This window comes from Acomys minous (genome assembly GCF_964271855.1).
Source record: "Acomys minous genome assembly, chromosome: 19".
Classification (NCBI taxonomy): Eukaryota; Metazoa; Chordata; class Mammalia; order Rodentia; family Muridae; genus Acomys; species Acomys minous.
Genome location: NC_140499.1, coordinates 4589679 through 4614817, shown reverse-complemented (window position 1 = coordinate 4614817; position 25139 = coordinate 4589679). Strand labels below are relative to the sequence as shown.

At 35.6% G+C, this 25139-nt stretch overlaps 1 protein-coding gene across 6 annotated transcripts in view; it reads left to right on the top strand.

The window, feature by feature from the left end:
- NAALADL2 (N-acetylated alpha-linked acidic dipeptidase like 2) overlaps window positions 1-25139 on the top strand; it is a 1351869-nt gene that overhangs the window by 759657 nt on the left and 567073 nt on the right. For all 6 annotated transcript variants that reach the window (XM_084769006.1, XM_084769005.1, XM_084769007.1 and 3 more), the window contains one exon: window positions 94-213. In XM_084769006.1, the coding sequence (XP_084625132.1) occupies window positions 94-213 (120 nt within the window). The remainder of the gene's footprint in view (window positions 1-93; window positions 214-25139) is intronic.

The window sequence follows — 25139 nt, the reverse complement described above, 5'->3', positions numbered from 1 at the left end:
GCCTTGGAATATTTAGTTGCTGCAAACATCTGGGTAACTGACATTGTTATCACTATCTGGCTTTATTTTTCTTTGCATTGTATCCTCTTTCAGGCTGATGTCATCGATGTGAGTTATGGAGCTATAGATGACTTAAGACGGATCATAAAGTTGAAAAATACAACAAATAAAATTGCACTCATGAAACTAGGAAAATTACCACTGCTCTATAAGGTGAGTCCAAAGTTCTTATTTGGTGGTAGAATAAATCAATTAACTTGTACAGTGTGAGATAAGTCATTTTGAAGTAAGAGAGAGAAAGAGAGACAGAGACAGAGACAGAGACAGAAAGATATACATATTTACAAAAGAGAATAAATCAAAACCTTCATGGAAAAGAAATCAATATTCATATTACTTAAACGAGGATAAGCCTTAAACTGGGCATTAATGAAGGAGCTTACCCATATGAAGGTCCACAACAAATTTCTGACAAAGCGAATCTGAATTCCCTCTTATGATATATCTGAACACTCGAGTCTGTTGTGAAAACTGGCTGACTTCCATGTGCATGCCTCATGTACATCAGAATTATTTGTAATATCTTTTACTAATTTATTCATATTACATCTCAATTGTTATCCCATGCCTTGTTTCTTCCCATTCCTCCTTCCCATTTTCCCCTTATTCCCCTCCCCTATGACTCTGACTGGAGGAAAACACCTCCCCCTGTATATGCTCATAGGGTATCATGTCTCTTCTTGGAAAACTGCTATCCTTACTCTGAGTGTCACCAAGCCTCCCCATCCAGGGGAGGTGGTCAAATATGGTGTATCAGAGTTCGTGTGAAAGTTATACACCACTCTCCACTGAACTATGAAGAATATCCTGTCCATTGGATAGATCTGGTAGGGGTTCGAAGTTTACTGCACATATTGTCCTTTGCTGGTGCCATAGTTTGAACAGGACCCCTAGGCCAAGATCTGCCCATCATAATGTTCTTCTTGTAGGTTTCTAGGACCCTTTGGATACTCTATTTCCCCATTCTCCTATGCTTCTCTCACCTAGAGTCTCAATAGGATGTCCTCTCCTCTGACCCACTTTCCTGGTAAGTGAAGACTTTCATGGGACATATCCTTGGGCTAGTGTCCAGATGAATGAATATATACCACTTGACTCTTTCTGCTTCTGGGTTAAATCACTAATTGTGATCATTTCTAGTTCAGTTCATTTGTACAAAAATTTAGGAAATTCCTTGTTTTTAATAGCTGAGTGGTATTCCATAATGTAAATGTACCACAGTCTCTTTATCCATTCTTCTACAGAGGGACACTTAGGCTGTTTCCATAATCTGGCTATTATGAATAAGGCTGCTAAGTTTTAGTGCAGAGATGTTTAAAAGGTGCAATATCTCTTCATGTGATATTTAGAGTCAAGTTCAAAGTGTAATAGGACTTGGGATCTTATTTTGCTTTCAAATCCCCATCTTCAGATCACAGATAAAAAACACAGGTTTGTCAGTCAAGGTGCCATGGCTTTTGGTGGGAACAGGTAAAACCCAGCACCTGTCTTTTCTACTACTGCTGAGATGGATGGAGATGGGGCAGAATCTTTTACTCTTGCCTATGGAGGTCACCTCCTGCTGGGGGCTTTGTTGGGGGCCACCGATGGTGCAATCCATGGTCTGGCAACCATGGACTCTTCGGGACTGGTGGTTTATGTTAAGCATGCAGCATCCATTGGCTAAAGACTTCTGCCAGCTGCATTAAGTCCAGTTTCTTAACAGTTACTTTCCACATCTTATTCCCAAGTTCACCATTTTCAAATTCAGAATTCACAGAGCACTTCTGGGTCTCAGATTCCTTAAAGGAGAAAGCAAAGGATGACTGCATTACACATTCAGGAAAGTTGGCTCATTTCCAAAGCCACGGTCGCTCTGCTTCCTCTAGAGATGACACTTGGATAGTGTGTCAGAAGCAACTTTGCTGTCTTGTCCTCGGGAGCCACCTTCCAGATGGTCAGTGATGAAGTGGTGATTGACTGACACTCAAGAGCCCAGGGCACAAGCATGTGTCTGCAGAGGCCATGAGGGAACTCTGGCTAAGCCTGCCCCCCCACATCTGTTGGGTTCCCCTCTGCCATGTACCTGCATGTTGCATTTCAGGTCCATTTTGCCCACATTCCAGCAGTGCAAGTCTAGGTCAGAGGGTCTGTTGGGAATCTTTTTACAACCAAGGGCACAAAGGTGTGTCTTCTGTTGTACACTTTGAAGAGTGGGAAGTAGAGCTGTCCAAGTGAGATGGCTCTAAGGCAGGCTAGGTCGTTTGGAAGAGAGCAGCTCAGTGTCAGGGTGAGCGGTCGCCCAGCTGCGCTCTCCACTAAGCCTACAGCTCTGGCTGGCGGTCTTCCAGGCGCATGTCACCTGCAGCTCCCAGTTGCCCACTTCAGACCTGCAACATCCCCAAGCCTCTTCTTTGGCATGTCACGATCCTGGAGAAGCAATGCTGTGAAGGTTCTGCAAGGCTCCTCAGTTGTTGAAAGGGGTCCTGTGCCCTCAACTTTCGACCTCATAACTTTTATAGAAAATGATTTGGGGGGGGTTCCTTCTTTTTGAGGGTCATTTTGTTTCTTTTTGCTTTTTTTTTTCCCTTTCCTCTGTCTTTTCACTTACACCAGATATCTGAAAGGGCAGACGATGCTAAAGGTGTACTGTGCAGCTTGTTAGCCATGATTTGGAGAACCTCTTACCTCGGATGGGAAATGGAATAGTGAATACACCCTCCTTTCCCTCCGGTTCAGTCCCTGTTGTTTCTCCTTTCAAATATGTGATTGTACTAGCTCTTTCCATATGAAAGAACTCTCCACATTTAAATAAAAAAAGCATATAAAATGAATAAATCTGCTAGGAATATGATTGAGCAAAAGTTCTTATTGAGTTCTGGAGCATCTTCTGGGTATCTTCCAAGGAGTGGAATACCTGGGTCTTGAGAAAGTCACATTCCCAGATTTCTGATCTAGTGCCAGATAGATTTCCAAAGTGGCTGTACTAGTTTGCATTCCAACCAGCAATGATGGAATGTTCCTCTTTCTACACATACTTGCCAGCATGTGATATCACTTGAAATTTTGATCTTAGCCAATCTGGTGGGTGTAAGATGGAATATCAGAGTTGATTTGATTTGCATTTCCCTGCTGAAAAAGATGTTGAGCATTTCTTTAAGTGTTTCTCAGTCATTCTGTATTCCTCTGTTAAGAATTCTCTGTTTAGTTCTGATCCCCATTTCTCAATTGGGTTATTTGGTTTAGTGATGTTTAATTTCTTGACATCCAGTTAGACCAGCAACATTTTTTGAAGATGCTATCCTATTTCCATTGAATAGATTTGGCTTCTTTGTAAAAAATCAAGTGACCATCCATTTGTTGATTCATATCTGGGTCTTCAATTCAATTCGACTGATCAACCAGCCTATTTCTGTGCCAGTACCATGCTGTTTTAATTACTATTGCTTTATATTACAGCTTGAGGTCTGTTATGGAGATTCATCCAGAGGAACTTTTATTGTACAAGATTGTTTTAGCTATTCTGGGTTTTTTGTTTTTCTATATGAAGTTGAAAATTGAACTTTCAATGTCTTTAAAAAATTGTATAGGTATTTTGATAGGAATTGCATTGAATCTATACATTGTTTTTGGTAAGATAGTCATTTTTACTATATTAATTCTCTCGATCCATGAGCAAGGAAGATCATTCCATCTTCTGATGTCATCTTCAATCTCTCCACATAGTTTTGAAATTTTTTCAAACAAGTCCTTCACTTGCTTGGTTAGAGTAACTCCTAAATATTTTATATTGCTTGTGGCTAACATGAAGGGTGTAGTTTTCCGAAATTCTTTCATTGCATGATTGTCATTTGTATATAGGATGGCTACTGACTTTTTTTGAGTTAATTTTGTATCTAGCCAATTTGCTGAAGATGTTTATCAGCTGTAGGAGTTCTCTGGTGGAATTTTGGGGGTCACTTATGTACACTATCATATCATCTGCCAATAGGAATAATTTGACTTCCTCCTTTTCCATTTGGATCCCCTTGATCTCCTTTTGTTGTCTTATTGCTCAGGCTAGAACTTCCAGCACTATGTTGAAGAGACATGGAGTGGGCAGCCTTGCCTTGTTCCCGATTTTAGAGGAATTTCCTTAAGTATATAACAATTTATTTTAATTTTGGCTATTGGTTTGCTGTATATAGTCTTTATTATGTTGAGGAATGTGCCTTGTATCCCTGATCTCTCTAAAACTTTAAACATGAATGAGTCTTGAATCTTATCAAGTGCTCTCTCTGCATCTAAGGAGAAGATCATGTGTTTTTTAATTTTTGGTTGGTTTATATGGTGGGTTACATTGATGGATTTCTATATATTAAACCATCCCTGCATGTCTGGAATGAAGCCTACCTGGTTGGTGAATGATATCTTTGATATGTTCTTGTATTCATTTTGCAAGTATTTTATTGAGTATTTTTGCATCAGTGTTCATAAAAGAAACTGGTCTGAAATGTTCTTTGTTGGGTCTTTGTGAGGTTTACGTATCAATGTGACTATGGCCTCATAGAATGAATTTGGTAATGTTTCTTCCATTTCTATCTTTTGGAGTAGCTTGTAGAGTATTGGTATTAGCACATCCTTGAAGGTCTTGTAGAATTCTGAACTGAAACCATCTGGCCCTGTGCTTTTTTTGGTTGGAAGACTATCAATGATTGATTCTATTTCTATAGGGGAAATGGACTATTTAGCTTGATTATCTGTTCTTCACTCAATTTTGGCAAATGAAATTAATCAAGAAAATAATCCATTTCCCTTAGATTTTCACATTTTATTGCATATATGCCTTCAAATTAGGATCTTATGATTCTTTGTATTTCTTCCATGTGTCTTGTGATGTTTCCCTTTTCATTTCTGATTTTGTTGATTCAGATACTTTCTCTCTCTGCCTCTTAGTTAGTTTGGCTAACAGGTTGTCTATCTTGTTGATTTTCTCAAAGAACCAGCTCTTGGGTTGTTGATTCTTTGGACTATTTTCTTAGTTTCTAATTTATTAATTTCAACCCTGAGTTTGATTATTTCCTGAAGTCTACTCCACTTGGGTGTTTCTGCTTCGTTGTTTCTAGGGCTTCTAGCTGTGTCGTTACATTGCTTATGTGGGATGTTTCCAATTTCTATTTGAAGGCACTTAGTGCTATGAATTTTCCTCTTACCACTGCTTTCAATGTATCCCACTAATTTAGGTATGTTGTTTCTTCATTTTCATTATGTTTAAGGAAGTCCTTAATTTCTTTCTTAATTTCTTCCTTTATCCAGGTGTCACTATGTAGAGAGTTGTTCAGTTCCCATGTATATGTAGACTTTTTTATTTCTGTTGTTGTTGAAGTACAGCCTAAGATCATGGTGATCTGATAGGAAACAAGGTATTATTTCAATCCTCCTATATCTGTTGAGGCTTGCTTTGTGACCTACTATGTGATCAATTTTGGAGAAGGTTCCATGGGGTGCAGAGAAGATATATTATTTTTTGTTTGGGTGAAATGTTCTGTAGATATCTGTTAGATCCATTGATTCATGGCATTGGCTAATGATATTGTTTCTCATCTTAGTTTCTGTTTCAATGATGTATACTTCAGTGAGAGTCAGGTGTGCAAGTTTCCCATTATTACTGTGTTGGGATCAATGTGTGGGTTAAGCTTCATTAATAGATCTTTTACAAATGTGAGTGCCCTTGCTTTGGGAGCATAGATGTTCAGAATTGTGATGTCATTTTGGTTGACTTTATCTTTGATGAGTATGAAGTGTCCTTCCTCATTCCTTTGATTAATTGTGATTGAAGTTCTATTATGTTATATATTAAATTGCTATACCTGCTTACTTCTTGTGACCATTTGCTTGGAATATTTTCCCCAGCCTTTTACCCTGAGGTAATGTCTATCTTTATGGGTAGGATGTGTTTCTTAAATGCAGAAGAATGTTGCATCTTGTTTATGTATCCATTCCATTAGTCTGTGTCTTTTTATTAGAGAATTGATACCATTGATGTAGAAAGATCAATGACCAGTGACTGTTAAGAGTCTTAATTTTGATGTTGGTTCCAGTAGAACATTTGTGTGGTTGTGTTTTTTCAACGGTGTCATTATCTATTTCCTGTGTAGTTTTGGTTGTAGCTTGTCCTTTTTGGGTGCAGTTTTCCTTCTAGTACGTTATGTAGGTACTGTTTGAATTTCTTTTTTTCATTGAATATTTTGTTTTCTCCATCAATGGTTATTGATAGTTTTGCTGGATAAAGTAGTCTGGCCTGGCATCTGTGGTCTCTTAGGGTTTGCTGGCTCTCTGTCCAGGCCCTTCTGGCTTTTATTGTCTCTGCTGAGAAGTTGAGTATAATTCTCATAGGTTTGCTGTTAAATGTTATTTTGGCACTTTTCCCTTGCAGCTTTTAATATTTTTCTTTCTTCTGTATATTTTGTGTTTTGATTATTATGGTCATGAAGTTTTTCTCTTCTGGTCTATTCTACTTGCTGTTCTGTAGGCTTCTTGTATGTTTATAGGCATCTCTTTCTTTAGATTGGGAAATTTTTCTTCTATGATTTTGTTGAGAATATTTTCTGGGCCTTGGTATCTGGCATCTTCTCTTTCCTCAATGCCTATTATCCTCAGAATTCTTCTATTAATGCTATCCTTGATTTCTTGGATGTTTTGTGTGTGGATTTTTCTAGATTTAGCATTTTCTTTAATGGTTGCTTCAAAATGTATTATTGTATTTTCTAGACTTGAGATTTGTTTCTCTATCTCTTAGATTCTGTTAGAAAGGCTCGCCTCTGTGTTGCTTGCCTTCCTCTGTGAGTGCTCCTGTTCCCATTTTTCATCTTTCTGTGTGTTTATCATTGAACCCATTTTCATCTTCAGATCTTGAACTGTTTTTTTTTTCATCTGCTTGTTTGTATATTCCTGAGTTTCTTCCATTGCCTCTGTATAGGCCTTCAGAGCTTGAACAGTTTTATTGATTTCCTTCATCTGGTTGTTTTTATTTTGCTGAATTTATTCTAGTGCCTCTCTATAGGCCTCTTCTATATCTTCCACCTGTTTGGCTATGTCTTCCTGCATTCGATTATGAATTTTATTTGTTTCCTCCATTATCATCCTTATTACTAAGGATTTGAGGTAATTTTCTTGTATTTCAATTGTGCTTGAGTTCTCTGGGTTTTTTAATTTGGGATAGCTGGTATCTGGAGATGCCATATTGGTTTTTGTTTGTTTGTTTGTTTTTTGTTTTGTTTTTTTTGCGTATGATTTTATGCAGTCCTTTAGTCATCTTGCCATCTCTGTTTCTGGCAAATAATTTCCAGAGTTGGGTGGAGGGAGTCTGGTGGTAGATTCCCCTGTTTTCTCACAATTTCCCTAGGCCAGAAGCTCTGATGCTTCACTGGTCTGGATGGTAAGCAGCTAGCCCTTTAGTTTGGGTCTCTCATATACAGTGATCCCCACCTCCCATGTACTGTGGGTTCTGTAATTGTTCTGGGTCTCTGAATGTATGTTGGGTCAGGCCAAAGCATCCACAGCCTTCTTGGTTCCCTTTTAACACTGGAGCTCTCTAGGGATTGAAGCAGTTCAGGCAGAGGGGGATCTAATGTCCACTCTACTCCCTGTCTCCCCAAGACTTCCTTAGTCCTAGAGATTTGATACTCCACTGGTCTGTGATTCCCAGTAGTGTTTCAGGACCCAGACCACTCACAGAGTCCAGGTTAGTGTCATGGGGCCCCATACTGCACACACACACTGAGTCCAGTTGGCATCTCTGGACCTAAAGGGATCTCTGGGCCTAATCCATGCACTTAGTCCAGTTAGCGTTGAGTCCAACCAGGGTCACTGGCCCAGACTGTACACTGAGCTCACTGAGTTAATCTAGAGTCTCAGGGCCTGGACCACATGTCAAACTCAGCTATAGTCTCTGGACCCAAATTGCCCATCAAGCTCAGCTAGGGACTCTGGGCCCAAATGCCAGCTGGAGTCTCTGGGCCTTCACTGCTCGCTTATTTCAGCCATGGACTTTGGGCCCAAACCATGCACCTAGCTCAGCTAGAGTCCCTGCACCCAATCTGACCACCAAATTCAGCAGAGTATCAGGCCCAGCACTATTCTCCAAGCTCAGCCAGGGACTCTGGATCCAAACAGCACGCTGAACTCAGCTAGAGTTTCATGGGATGAACTGAGTGATGATTTCAGCTAGGGGCTCTAGGCCTAATCTGCGATCTGAGTCTAGCCAGAGTCTCAGGACCAGGACTGCACGCCAAGTTCAGCTACAGTCTCAGTGCCCAAACTTTTCACCAAGCTCAGCTAGGTTCTCTGGATCCAAATTGCCCCCCATTTCAGTCAGGAACTCTGGGCCCAAACCGCCAACCAAAGTCAGCTAGAGTCTCAGGGGCTGAACTGTGCACCAAGCTCAGCCAGGGACTCTGGGACCCAGACTGCACACTGAGTCCAGCCAAAGTCTCAGGACCAGGACCGTGTACCAAGTCCAGCTAGGTTCTCTGGGACCAAACCATGTGCTGAGCTCAGCTAGGGACTCTGGGCCCAAGCCGTGCCAAGTTGAGCTTGGGTCACGGGGCCCAAATCTTGCAGAGTCTCCTCTCCCACAGCAATTCCCACTCGTTACCAGCCAATCGCTTCTGCCAGAGGGTTCCCAGGTACAAAGCTCAGCTGCTACTGCTGCTGCTCTGGTCCAAGAAAATCCATGCTCCTCCCATGTGCAGGGGTAAGCAGGTGTTCTGTATTTTGGTCCTTTCAAATTGTGAAGTACCACTGCTGTAGTGGGAAGAGGAACTTGGTGTTCCTGGTTCAGAATTCCATGCAATTCCCTGAATCATTTACTGGGGCTTCTAACCATGGTCCACACTGCTCGCCACCATCTTAAATCCACTGTGTAGATCAGAATTTAACTGAATTCAACTGGCTCACACTCTTCTGCGATTTTGTAAAGTGTAACTTTACAGTTATGGCCTGTACTCAAGAATTTAATTAAATATAATACATAAAGTTTATTTATTTTTATTAGAGTTGAAGTTTATGAACACTTATCTAATAGATACATTTATATAATTAAAGAAGCTCAAACTAAATAGATAAGGGTATAACACTATATATATATGGTTTCTGGCTATTGCTTAAATTTTGATTTCTGTTTAGAAAAAATGGTTATTATGGTCACAAAAAGCCCCCTGTTCTAAACATAAATTGGTTTTTTTCCTTAACCATATTTAAAGCATTTTGCTAATTCCCAAGCCCAGTATTTCCATTAAATTGTTGGATGATCTAGTAAGAAAAAGGTGAGAAATGGTGGTAGATACCTTTTGTCCCAGAACTCAGGAGGCAAAGGCACAGACAAGTGGATTTCTGAGTTAACCTGGTCTACATGGCTCACTGTTTCAAACAAAAAAAAATGGGAAAAGAGAAGAGAGAAAGGAAGGAAAGAATGAAGGATGAGGATTTTCCATCCTAATTTGTAATTGTCTTTGAGGATGTATTTATACTTAAATCAGTGTCAGATCATGCATAACTGTCTAAAGATATGGTAAAGGTGAACCCAGTATGAAGGGAAGTATGAAACAAACTATTTCTGGTTGATATGTGTGAGTCATTTCGTGCTACCATTATACAAGTAGCTAGATCTTTCCAGAAAAAAATTAGCCTTCTACATGGAGTTCTAAGCTCATTAAAAGCATTGATGACATTTCTCTCCCATCAGTATTCTTAGCACCTTTTAGGACCTTGAAAGCTAGCAGCAAACAGGAATCTGGTAGGTACACTGCAGCTTGTGTTTTCTATTTTAGGAAAGCAAGGTATGTAGTGCTTTCAGCAATAAGGATCTTGTCTAGTTCTGAAAACAAACAAGAACAATGGCAAGAGCCCATGTTCTTTTAGTTGACTCTAAGGTTCATAGTTTTTTATGATAAAATATTTTGATAGATGTACCACATACAGCAATGAGCACAGAATTATGCCTCATATAGGTTGTGGTAATGGGGCTGAGTATGTATAAAACGAAAGAAATACCTTTTTCTATTGAAACTTTCAAAATCTCTTTCCCTGTTTTAGAGAACCTAGACTATTTGAGTGGCAACTTTGAATATTTTTGAGCAAAACTTATTTATATGGTACAACTGGTGAGTTTAGTGTGATTCTGCATTCGAAGGAAAACTTTCCTTTCACCAAAAAACAATCTTTGCTGCTATTTAATGAAGAAAAATAAAAGGCAAACAACATCTTACTACTTAGAAAAAAAAATACTTTATTCACTGAACAATTTAATGGAGCACTTCACACCCAATTCTCAGAAGTAATTATAAGAGACCAATGCCTTCATAGTTTGTAATTATAAGCTTACAGAATTCTTCCATTTGTCATAGAAAACATAGTCAACAGTAAACACACACACATAAAAGGAACTGTAGGCTTGGGTTATTTAATGCTATACCTCTCTTCCAACCCATCTATATTAGATATGAGAGAAAAAGGTTAATGGAAATAGAAGTAGACCTTTTTAGACTCAGTTCCTTGCAGGGATTCCACTGGTATAGTCCGCAGGACTCCAGGAGATCTGTTAAACAGGAACCTCGAAGCATTTTCTGGAATGGTTCTTGAAGGGGAGCAATGAGTAGTCAAACAATATGAAATAATGCCAAGACTAAAAAAGCTTAGCCTCTAATTTGGGGCTCATATATATGTTAAAATTCCATACTAGGATGTTTATAATTTGGCAAAGACCATGCTTTCTGAAAGAGGCAGGTCCTATTTTAGTGGACAAACATCACCTACTCTGTCATGTCTTTTTCAGTGGAAAACATCACACATACTCACACAAGTCTGTTTCACATCCCACATTTTGAAACAAAACAGAAACATATTTCCAACAGACACAAAGAACACAACATTGTAATTCATTTTAAATTTAATAAAGATATATATTTTTTCACAGTTATTAATGACCCATGGTTATTGGCTCCAATTATTTTGAGGTTGATATAGTGGTAGAGTGGTTTTGTGTGTGAGTTCTCTTTCTTTTATTTTTGTGGATGTGAGGTTATTTACTTTCTTTGTTTCAATGTGTTATGTTACCCTTCTAGGGTTGAAATTTTCCTTCTAGTATCTTCTGTAAAGTCTCATTTGTGATTAGGTACTGTTTGAACTTGGATTCATCATGAAATATCTTGTTTTCTCTTTCTAAGGTGATTGAAAGTATTTCTGGGTATAGTAGTCTGGGTTGGCATCTCTGTTCACATAGAGTCTTCATTATATCTTCCATGGATCTTCTGGCTTTCATAGTCTCCGTTGAGAAGTCAGATATAATTCTGATAGATTTGCCTTTATATATGACTTGGTGTTTTTCTCTTGCAGCTTTTAATATTCTTTCTTTCTTCTGTACATTTAGTGTTTTGATTATTATGTGATAATAGGACTTTCTTATTTGGAATTCTATATGTCTCTTATATATGTAAGGTCTTTTACTCAAACCCTGTATCAAAAAACATATATATATATATATGTATATATATATATATATATATATATACAGATATAAAACAGATATATATACACATATATATATGTGTGTGTGTGTGTGTGTGTGTGTGTATATATATATATATATATATATATATATATATATATATATATATATATATATGTCCTGACTCACTTCAAGAACATGGAACAGCACACAATATATTATCATTATTATTGTTGTTATTACTTATTTTACTTAGCACTTATCATTATCTGCCTGACATATGCATGTTTATCTATTTATTTAGTTATCACACAAGTAATTTTTAATAGGTGGTAAGTGCAAAGAGAAAATTTTATTGCACTTGGATCTTCAGATTCTAGCTGTTTGGTGTTACTGTGAAAACAATTTTTGAATTGTTTAGTTAAATATTTCCAGGGAAGAACTAAAATCAATTACTGAAATTAAAAAAAGAAAACTTTCATAACTTTAGCTTCACTAAAGTAAAACAAGCATGTTTGCCTAAATATGCAATGATGCAATCACTAAAATAAAAGTTCTCACTGCACTCAAAAATAACAAAATATTTTTCAGAATATTTCCCTCTTCCACCAACTGAAGCTATGTTTCTAAATTATTTAAACCAATATGATATATCTACAAATATTTTTCTGACTAAAATACAGCTTCAATTATATCTCATGAAAAGATGTTGAACTGTGTCATTCTATCACTTAGTAATCAGCCTGCAGGAAATGAATTTAAAGAGGCAGAAAGATGTGCCTATGAGTATGGAAACCTATCACCAAGAATAATCACATGAGTTTGATTTTGAGAACTCATATACTAGAAGAAGTGTATAAGCTCTGCATTCCACATGTGTACCATTTCATGTACATGCCACAAAAATACATACAGAAACAAATGCACAGTAAATAATGTAAATATTTATTACACTTTAATGTAATAAATAATATAGAGTATTTATTAACAATTGAAATTAATGAACTTAAAACAATATATATATATATATATATATATATATATATATATATCACATAACATTCATAATAATAATTAACTGTTTATTTTGTCTTGAAAGTAAATGCATATGGGTCTACAAATCTTTATATTTTGTCTTAAATTAACTGCATAATTTAGAAGTTCTGCCTATGTTTTGGTCATCTAATAACACAAGCATTAGCTTACTTATACTTTTATGTAATTTTTGTTAGATTTTGAACCATTTAAAAACTATCAAATAATAACAATTGCCTTCAGTGTTAGGATTAATTTTGTTTTGATACTTCTTATTCTAATATGCTTAGCACAATATTCTCTTTGTATTCATGTTTTTTATCACGAACAAGTTGAGGATTTTATTTCTCTCAATTACATGTTGCTATATACATTTATAAAAATAGGAACAAACAATATAAAAAGAACAAAGAAGCCAGATAAAATAGAAGGAATAATTAAAAATGGAGGACAATGATAAGGCAAAGGAAGGAGAAAATGAGAGAGGACATAAATTACTAAGGAAGGAAGGATAGAAGAGAAAAAGGAAAGGAAACAGACACACTTTCATAATTTAATACCTAAAACCAATACTACTTCATAAATGTTGTTGTAGGTAGATCTAAAATATTTTTTAAAATAGCCTAAATGTTTGGAATCGTTAACATAGGAAACATACTATGGAAATAACCTTTTTTCCCCACACTTTAGACTTTCTTATTTTCATCTTTGGTCGGCAGAGTTTTAGCATATTTCAGGGCTCACTGGTATCACACACCATCTCTATTTACTCTGTGTTCAATGGAGCATTTGTTTAAAAGAGTAAAAGAGAACATTGCAGGATGCATAGTTCCATCAGGAAATGCCTACAGCTAATAAGCACTTAAAACAAATTATCGGGATAGAAAATTTACTCACAAAAGCCAGTCACCCTCCTATATGCAAAGAAAAATGATCTGAGAAAGAAATTAAAGAAACAATGCATTTTACAATAGCCTCAAATAATATAAAATCTCTTGGGGTATCTTTTACTAGCAAGGCAAAGAGTTGTATGATAAAACTCCAGTTATTGACAAAAGAAGTTAAAGAAGATATCAAGAGATTGGAGAATTTCTCATGTTCATATATTAGTAGGATTAACACTATGAAAATGGCAATTCTATGAAAATGATATAGAAATTCAAAGCAATTCCAATCAGAATTCCAACACAATTTATATATGTTGAAAGGACAATTTTGCACTTCATGTGATCACACACACACACACACACAAACACAAACATACACACACATACAATATATCTGATAGAAGAGAATGTAGGGAGTAGCTTTAACATTATTGTCAGGGAGATTTTCTTGACAAAACACCAATAGCTAAGGTACTAATATCTATGATAAATGGGACCTAGGCTGGATGTAGTGGTGCATACATGTAATCCCATCACATAGGGAGGCAGAGGCAAGTGGATCTCTGTGAGTTTGAAGCCAGCCTATTCTACAAAGAGAGTCAAGGACAGCCAAGGCTACATAGAGAAACTCTGTCTCAAAAATAAATAAATAAACAAACAAACAAACAAACAAATAAAAACTAAAAAAATACATGTGACCTCATGAAACACAGAATTCTGCATATCAAAGGACACTGTCATTTGGACAAAGGAACCTATAGGATGAGAAGGATTTTTAGCAACTACAGGTATGATAAACAGCTAATTTGGAAAATATTTAAAGCACTCAAAAAACTAGAAGTCAAGAAAACATATTATCTAATTTTTAAAATAGGACAGATGTAAACATTGGATACAAAACAAATTAAAATGGTTGAGAAACAAATAAAAAAAGGTTCAACATCCTCAACCATAGGGTAATGTAAATTAAACTACATTGAGCTTTTATTTTAGACCTGACAGATTGGATAAAATCAACAAAACAAGAAAACAAGCGACAACTCATGCTGGCAAGGTTTGTGGAGTAAAAAGAACTTTCATGCATTGCTGTTGAGAAAACAAACTTGTACAGTCACTCTGAAAATTAATGTTGAAATTCCTTGGGAACCTGGAAATCAATTTACTTCAGGATCCAACCATGCCACTCTTGAGCATACAGCTAAAGAATGCTTCATCCTACCACACAGACATTTGTTCTGCCAAGTACATTGATGCTCTATTCTAAGTAGCCAAAAATTGTGAACAACCTATATATTGTTACATTTACACAACAGACTATTTCAGTCATCAAAAAAATTGACATAATATCTCTATGCATATGTTACTATGTGCAAGTTGGTATTCATTTGGGCCCCCTAGTAAGTGGAGCTGGGGATATCTCTGACAAGGATTCTGTTGCTTGTTTTTTGGTCACTTCCCCTTAGGGGGCCTGCATTGCCAGACCACCTTTGAAGAAGATGCAGTCAGTCCTGACCTGACTTTATGTACTGGGAGAGGTAGATGGGTGCTCCCTTTTTCTGAGGGGGAATGGAGAGGGGAAAGGGGAAGAGGGATGGATGATGACCAGGAGGAAAGGAGGGAGGAGCCTACAATTGGAACGTAAAGTGAATTTAAAAATTAATTCACTATTAAAAAAACATAAAATTTGCAGCAAATGAGTGGAATTAGAAAAAATACTAAGTGACGTGCCCCAGACCCAGAAAGACAAATATGGTATATATTCACTTATTCAAGAACAGTCTTGAATGATAAGCACACTACAATGTAAAAGAAATTGATTTTTCGGTATATATCATTTAATACAGGAAATTGTTATGGCAGCAGTTATTCATAAAGCAGCTACTTTCCAAATACAAGAAACAGAAACTTGTTAGATTTATAAAAAGCCTTAAAGCACTAGTGCTGGGCAGATATTTACCCTTTTATCTATCTTGTGTCATTCATGGCCAGAATCCCAAAACTTTGTACGTGTTCCATGTGGGCTACTTCTGCTCTATGAGACCAGTCCTCAGAACAATCTGCTCCTGGCCATGTGCTCCTAACCCACACCAACCAACCTCCTGTGTCTCTTATCCATCTTCTTCTTCCTCCTCCTCTGTTTATGGTTCCCCTAAGACCCCATGCCTCGATACCTCAACTCCCCCTTTCCTCTTTTCTGCCCAGCTCAGGCTGTCAACAACTTTATTAGCCAATCAGGAATAGTTAGTGATCATTCTTAACATCTCATGGATACATACATAACAATGCCTGTGGCAGGATGGTAACCATATCTTAGGGCACTAAAATCAGCATCTGAAAACATAGTGCACAAGGCCCTCCAAAACTACAACCCATAAAACCACGAAGGATGTGTGAGTGTGTGTGTGTGTGTGTGTGTGTGTGCATGTACATGGATAAAAGGAACAAATAGATCTTATTAGAAAACGAAAATAAAATATAGTTGTGTATGATAGAGGAAGAACTTAAATGGGAGGATCAAGGGAGTTTGGGGAAGGAATATGGAGACAGACATCTAAAACTAAGGGGCATTTCATAAGTAAAAGAAAGCCTAAAATGTAGAAACCTAAAATATACATAAAAATGAAGCTGTTATCAATGAAATCACCAAATAATGGGAGAGACAGAGACCCAAGTACCATGTCTTGTCACCAAAGAAAGCTTTTGTAATGGGATTGGGTTACATCTAATGAAGATATTAGCCAAAGTGGCCTCACAGTTTTCCCTAAAAAAACTAGGCTGTTACCAAGTCTATAGGGTACTTTCTGCAAACTGGCCCAGTTGCTGAAGTCAACACCCATACAATCACCAAACATGGAGATGTCTAGTTGGTGCCTACCAAGTCTTCACCCTATGTTCCAGCATTTTGGTACAGGAAGATACTCTGTATGCTATCAAAAGTGAAACATAAACCCCAAATCAGAATGAAACCCTTTATCTATACCTGGAGGGTATGTTAAGGCAATTGTGGCACAAAGCTTAAGGAAACAAGCAGTCAATAAACGATTTTCCTTATGGCCCATTCCACAAGATAGAATCCACACCTCAAACTGCTTTAATTACCAAGAGACTAGATCACCTGGAAACTCCAGACTAAACCAAATCATACTGACAAAAAATAACAGAAAAATATGTGTCATAAATATATAGTGATAAAACAACTTCCAATGATATCCTACTGAAGTCATAGATCAGTGCCTTATGCAACTATCATCATAGACACTTCCTTCAGGAGCATATTGAAACAAATATAGAGGTCAAAAGACAACCACTACACAGAGAATGAGATACTTTGCCACCTCTAACCCTAAATGGGCTTTCTCTATCAAATTCCTTTCCTTAGAAATCAGGGAACTATGTATAATAGGAAGCAGAAAAATTTAAAATTCAGAAGGGATAGAGAACACTAAGAAAACAGGGTCCTCTTAATTAGCATGAGCAAAGCCCATCTGAGCTCACAAAGACTGAAGCAGCAATCACAGGGCCTGCTGCAAAGATCTGTAACAGATCCTCTGTGTATATATTATGGATTCCAGTTTAGTGCTTTGATGGAACTCCTGGGTGTGTGAAGCAGTGGGTGTCTGACTCTTGTGACAGCTCTTGGGCTCTTTTCCTTCTGTTGGTTTATCTTTTCCAAATTTTTTGCTTTGGATAATTTTTGCTTTATCTTATTGTATTTTACTTTTTGTACTTTTGAAAAGTTAATGAACAAGTGAATGAATGAATACCTAGCTACTAGGGTAAAGGTTAATAACTGTCACTTATACCTTCTAGGAGAGGGAAAGTCAATTTTCTCCAGTGGGGGGGACACTGTATTATATCCACCAATCCAAGTCAGGTCTCATGTTCAGGAGCAGCTGACCAACAACAGAAAAAAAATCAATATGATCAAAAGACATTTAAATGTAGTAACTGTTTTAAATAATAAAATATAGTGAAATGAAAACTATAGGATGCCAAGGGATGGGATAACCATTGAGATGTAACAAGAATAAATTAATAAAGGAGAAAAAAACTATAGGATGCACTGTAGCTAAATGTCAGTTCAGTAAAGGTTCCAATTTTACAACAAATTACTAAGATATGCAAACTACTAATACACAACAAATACTCTCCTTGAACTCTGAAACAACCACTCCTTAATAAAATATCATTTTAATTAGTAACTGTTAACATACAACTAAATTTATTGACCTCATACATTTTCATTAACTGTTCCTTCACTAATATACATACATTCTATTTATGTAAAAGCTATCGAGAAAGTTTTACAGCCCATGCATAATATAGTTAAGAATTCAATGGGGTTTTCATTTGTTTGTTTGAATAATGAATATTTTAAGAGAGCTTTTATTAGAGCTAAAAAATTTACATTTTATTTGCTGCATTTCCATTTATTATTGTCTACAAATAATTATTATTTTATAAATTTCCCTCACATTGCATTTTACAATACACCTGGTAACCTCATGGACTATTTAATTTTCTTTTTCATTTACTTAATGAATAATAAATTAATAATAATTTTGATATTAAGAAAATCTGTCTAAACTTTAGAGCACAATATTAATGGTTTTAGCAATTATTAGAATTATCCCACATTTTAAATAATTTGGTATAAGAAAAAAATAGAAGAATTATGTAGTTCTTTTAATTTACAAACTAGATTCGATAAATTTAGATTAATACTTATAATTAATAAGTGATATCAGTATATTCTTAGGAGAAGCTATCAGTTTTTCTATTTTCAGTTATATATTTTCTAATTTATATTGCTATACTTCAATAGATTATTTAAACTATCAATATCTTTTCCAGCCTACAGCTAGAGTGCTTATGTGTGTACATCTAGAAATGAAACATGTGTACTCATAAGACATTAGTAATTCTCATGGATTAATTTTATAAAGTTGTAAGATTGACTACCTTTATAAGATGAGGAATTGCATGAAGTTTAAGAGAAAAATTTTAAAGACTGTGTGTTGTATTACAATAAGCAACCATTATTCTGCCATAAGTTTGCCTCAGTAATAGCAAGTCTATGATGAATTAATAGAAGAAATTATTGATGGAATTATGAACACTAAAATTATTTCATATGATTGAAAATACAACTTTCATTATAAATAAAATAATGTAATTCTCTGCCTTATAACTTTGTTAATTAATTAATTAATTAATTAATTAGATTACATCCAGACTGCAGATTCCCCTCCCTTCTCTTCACCAAATCCTTCAATTCAAATACCCTCTTCCCACTTCACATATACTCCCCAGAAAAAGGCAGACCTCCCATATCAAGTTGCAGTAAGATGAGGCACCTCGTCCTATGTTAAGGCTAGAGTAATGGCGGCAACCCCAGTAAGAGGAAAGATGTCCCAAAGGCAGGCAACAGAGTAAAACACAGCCATGCCTCCCACTCTTAGGAGAACTAGAAAACACCAAGCTACATAACAGCAACATATGTGCAGAGGACCTAAGTCAGTCCCATACAGGCCCTGGTTGGCATTTCACACTCTGTGACCCACTATGAGTCCAGATAAGTTACTCTGTGGGTTTTCCTGTGGTTCCCTTGACACCTCTTTGCCTTACATTCTTGACGATACCAAAATATAGGTTAAGTTTTATACATTCTCCTAACTCAAAATATTCTTACAGTTGCTAAAATAAGAATTTGTTGAAATTATACTGTTAGATCTATTAAAATGTATTTAATCTTTTTAGTCATTTAAGAATTATTCAACTGTACATGTTTTCTTATGAGAAATTTTATATGACTTCAATTAGAGGTCATCTTAACTATCCCCTTAGATAAATAATGCAACTGTTTTATAAAATAGCCAATACAGTGAGGCAAAGAAGCCCTAATTAGCATCCTGTGATGTTTGTATGCAAAGATATTCTGTATGAGTTAATAGTAGTGGTCTATTGGGTTCAATGTGCCTGGGTGGATAGCTATAGGTTCTTAAATGTACAGAAGACATAGCTACAAGACACACTGGATCCTGGTACAATGCCATCATGCTATAAAATGAGTTTCTAAAAATTTCAAATACCATTACAATATTCAGGATTATTCATCTTTCTTATGCTTTCATAGAATCAGAACCAAAAAGTTTGTGAAGAAATAGAAGAATTTGTAATCAAAACAAATTGAAACTTGAATATACACATTTTAATTTGAGTAGCAGTTCAGTGAACCTCCTAAACTATTGTAATTTATGTTTTAAAACTTTCCAAATTTGTCTCACTTAATATGAATGTTTATATTTTTTTGTGGTGTGACTTCATGCTGTCTGAGCAATAATTGATGACAAAACAGTATAATAAAATATATTTTATTATTTTTATTTTTGAGATTATAAGATTCTTTTTTTTTCTTTTAGTTGTGTAGTGATTTGTCTATTTTCCCCCTTTATTGAAAACAATTTTTATCATATATAATATATACTACTATGTTTTCTACACTTCTCAGTCCTTCCTGTATCACTCCCCTCATCTAGATCCCTTTCTGTCTTCCATTAGAAAACAAACAAGAAAAAACAAACAAAAATATTTATTATTATTATTTATTATTATTATTATTATTATTATTATTATAAAACAAAATAAAATATAATAAGATTGAACAAAAATGATTATATATGGGTTTGACAAGACAATAAGAAGAGCTCAACAGAAGGCAAAACATTTAGAGTCTTACTTGCTTGCACACTGAGGAATTTTTAAAAACCCAATAAACTGGAGCCATAATATATAAACAGAAGACCTGGTACAGACCCCTGAAGGCACTGTGCATGCTTCCTCAATCTTTGTCTTTGCTCGTGTTTATTTAGAGGTTCTTGTTTTCTTGGTTCCCTCCAATCCCTCTGACTCTTGTACGTTTTGTTCCTTCTCTTCCTCGGGGCTCCTGAACCTTGTGGGCAGGGATTTGATGGGAGAGATTGCACTGAGCATTAAGTGTTCCAAGGTCGCACACTTTTTGTATAAAGTGTGGCTATGGATCTTTGTATTTTTCCTGCTGAAGGAGGATGTTTCTTTGACTATGGCTGAGCAAAATAATAACCTGAGTATAGCAGAATATCATAGAGTTATTATTGGTACTTTAAAAATTTTAGAATAGTACTTTTTGTTCTGTTTTTTAATAAAATGTTGAGGAGAAGAATAAGATGAAGATTTTAAGCATGGTGAAAAATACTTATTATTTCATTTTTTTCTTTTATTGAGAATATTGGTCATGTAATATTTTATAATTATAGTTTTCCCTTCCGTAACTCCTTTCAGATACTCCTAACCTCATCTCCCATGCACAACCATACCTTTTCTTTCTCTTTCCTTAGCGGAAATGCAATAAATGAAAAAGGAAATAAAAGAAGGGTATGGGAGGAAATATAGGAGGAAATGGTTAAAACTAGGGCCATTTGTGGTTTTGTATGGAAATCTCATACAGTAGAAAACATCTAAAACACTCATATGTAAAGGAGATATAGGTGGAATTACAAAACAACAAGGGAGAAAGAGACCCAAAAGATCCTCTGTCATCATTAAATGAAAACTCCAGCTCTGAACGAATTATATCTATTGGAGTTGCTGGCCCAAAGAACCCCATGAGAACTTCCAAATAACTCATGCTACTGCTAAAGCTATTGTTGTTTTCCAAAAATTGATGGTAAGGCTTTTTTGTTGTTGTTGTTGTTGTTAAAGACAACACCTACAGAATTCATTGCTAATAGAGATTGAGCGGGTGCCTACCTAGACACTTTACCCTTATTAGTAGTGTTTATGGTACTAGGAAAGTATTATTCATGCTACCAAAGACTAAAGCTTCAGAGATATTTTTAAAGATACTTATTTGAAAAGTCCTTGTGTATTGTTTCTGCTTTCTTTTTGATATATGATCTCCAAGGAGACATTCCTTATGCTCTCAAACCCTGTATCATAATAGTGATTGTTGAGCAATGAACAAAGCTCCAGAGTTTGAAATAACAACTTCACTAACATTTTCCAGTCTATAATGGGATAACAATGTCTGCCTTTCAAACACAGCATACTCTCACCCTCATAGTTATGAATTTACCTTTATTCAAGAATCTTTAGACAGCTTTTCTACCTTGCTGTGGTCTTAGGCATTGTTCCTCACAACTGGACAAATAAGTTTTCTGATTATTTTCAAATGTTTCAGGATTAAAAAAATAGGAAATATTAGAGACACTGAAAATAGTTACAACTGGTTGAAGAAAATGATGAGTTTGTGAGTGTTCATTGTGTGAACTTCTGTTTTATTCTTTGAAACAAAAACATGTATCTACAGTAACTTCAAACAGCAAAATATAGCCAAGATTCTCAACATGTGCCCGGAAATGGTTCTGTCTCTCAGCAGCAGTCGAGCTAGCCCTTGTTGCATGGGAGCTGATTGAGTGTTTTCAAGAAAAGCTCTCCATATGGACACAAGTTTCCATTTATATAAAGACTCTTTCAATCATCTTTGTTCTTACTCAATAAGGCATACTAATTATAGGACTTGGACATTCCAATTTAGCTGTCCAACATTCAACTTGAAGGACAGGCAAAAAGTGTCACTTGATAGTCTGTCCGCAAATTATAGTAAAAATCACCCAGTGGACTGGATGTGGTTATTTCATCTGAAATAACTCTTCATACAAATTAACTTTTTATCAGATTAATGGCACGAAGGAAGTCATATCCTAAGCCCTCTAAAGAAAAAATACATGTGGTGAATTCTCTTGAATTTGCTCTTTACCAGAGTGTCTGAGAAATCATAGAACCTTTGAATTTCTAAGTTAATTTAATATAGACCAAAATTCTCACTTAAATTCTTCACTAAAGTGTTGCTATTAAATCTTCTTTGAATAAAAAATTTGTAACTTGAAAATAATCATGAATGTTTTATAATAATCATATTAGGCTGCATGCTTGTTTAATAGGCAATAAAAGATGAGTAATTTTATAGAGTATGGTAAGCATTTGATAAATGCCTATAGAACGTTCATTGTAAAAGTACAATGTGCCTGCTGGGCTTCTTTGAATTCCTCCAAAATTATGTTGATTTAGCTGCATATCATTGAATGTTTAAATTCTTTCTAATTATTAACTGAAATTGATAAAATTATTAGGATAAATAAAACTAAGACATGTTTGGGTCTAAGTGTTGGTGATTGCTTTCTTTTTTATTAAAACATAGTTTTAATATACAAGTATAAACAAAGAAGTATCTAATGAGCTAATATCCATTCCTCTCCTAGGATTTAGGTTCAGTATAAATGCATTTACTTCTGGCTCCATTATGTCACAATCCCAAGAAACTGTAATCAAATTTCAGTTAGAAAAAAATGGCAATGTTTTGGGTTGAGGGTGCACATCAAGACTGTGACACAATAAGACAACCCATATAAGGAAAAGAATAGAAGGCAACAAATAGAAAATTACTGTGTTAATTTTAAAAGTACATAAAATGAACGATCTTTTGTAAGTATATATTTTTAATTAGATTTTTAGGTTTCATTTGCTTTTCTGAATCTTAAAGTGAATTTAAAAATTTAAGAATGGATAAAAAAGCGATGTGTAAATCTGAAAAAAATTAGTTAAACTATTTATGGATTTTAAATATGAATAAAGAAGGCAGAAGAAGAGAATATTAAAAAATGATCCCCAGACCATAACAGTATTTTTATGTTTTACAAAATTAGATCCTCTTCTGATATAAAACATAGACTTAATTATAGATACATTTTATATTTATATTTTAGGTTATGTAAAAATAATGAAATATAGGTGATTGTTTTAGGTGTTGAGTTACCATGCTATTTAGTGTGTCATCTGTTCTAATTTGTTTGTTTGTTTGTTTGAACTTGTGGCCTTTGTCATTTCTCTAAGTGTAGAGGCATGTTTACTAGGCACGGTAGAGTAACCATGTGCATTTTTTATACTGGCAAGAAGCCCACCATACACAGCCAAAAAGAGAGAAGCTCATAATGTTTTCATGAATGAAGGCTTGTGACCTAAGAGATAAAGGACTATGCCCGTTCTGTAAGTAGAGGCCTTAGCACTCATTCACTTACTTAATTCATTTTCATGAAACATAACCTCAAGCTCAGGTAAACATCTATTCTTGGGATGCATCCATTTAAAATTATCTCAGACGTTTTTATGTATCTCATTTAGCAACTTAATTTACATTCTCATTGAGTGTTGATTTTACTATAAATTGAAATCTTTATCAATGGTTGAATTGCTTTTATCAGAATTTACATTGTCTCTTCAATAATCCTTATTAAACTCTGTTTGTGTTCTATGGGCATTACAGTAGGGCTTGTGTCTTACCTTCACTGATACAGTTTCAACATGTAGAGAGTGTAGATGCCCTTCCATTGAGTGGTAGAGTTGAATTATGTTGCTTTGTGTAAAGCCTAAAGTCCCTTTACTAGTATAAAATTGATTGATTATCTTTCATTTTATGATGACAGTTATTGTAATAATTTGTTGTTTCAGGCTGAAAAAACAACCACCTAACAATGCATTTTTATGTAGGTTTACAGACACAAGAAACAAAAGCAGTTAATCCTGTTACCAGAGTCCTGCCCATTTCATGTTGAGCACATAGGAGACATAAAACAATGTTTTAAATGCCCTGCTTCTGTCTTATGACACCATTCCAATCTCAAGAAATTTTTGTGACACAGCAAAAATTAATTAACCCAGGTGATCTGATTACCACAGGCCCTGATTTCTGTTAATAACCATGTTTATCATCTTAGTGTGAAATTGGCTTCTAGCAATTTACTTGATCACAGCTATGTATGATGCACTCAGCCTGCTGTACTTGACATCAGATAAATATGGAGGGTTGAGAGCCACACATCCGCTAGCATATGCCAGTACTGGTTGTTCCTTCTCTTTCCTAGAATGTAGAACAAAATGTCTTTTCAGTTGAATGGATGCATATATTAGTGTTTATGGATGTTTTCATCAATTAAGCAAATGTACCTTTGTGTGTTTGTGTGTATGTGTGTGTGTGTGTGTGTGTGTGTGAGAGAGAGAGAGAGAGAGAGAGAGAGAGAGAGAGAGAGAGAGAGAGAGAGAGAGAGAGAGAGAGAGAAAGAATGTGTGTATGTGTGCAGGGGAGAATGTGCCCAATTGTGCAAAATTGGTGTTGGGTGTGCTCTTTAATCATTCTTACTATCTTCTGAGACAGAAACTAGCTTACCTAAGCTACCTAACCAGCTTATTCTGAGTAGCCCTTATCTCTACCTCCTTAGTGTTGGGATTACTGGTCGGTTTCTATACATTCCAGACTTATATGTGGGTACTTGGTATCTCACCTAAATCTCTTATGCTTTCAGGACAGCTGCTTTGCTGACAAATCTATCTACTCAACCTAAAACATTCTAAAGATATATTTTTATTATTTTCTAATTATGTGGATGTGTGTAAGATAGTCGGTATATGTATATGAGCTCAGGTGCCCACTAAGATCAAATATCACCCTGGATCACAACTTAGGTCCTCTAAATGAGCAGTATATACTCTTACTTGCTATGCTATCCCCCCAACGCATCATCTTTTTCACATCAACTGACACCTCCTTAGTAACTTGATGTTATGAACTATTTCATTGATTAAAGTGCAAATCTCAGACT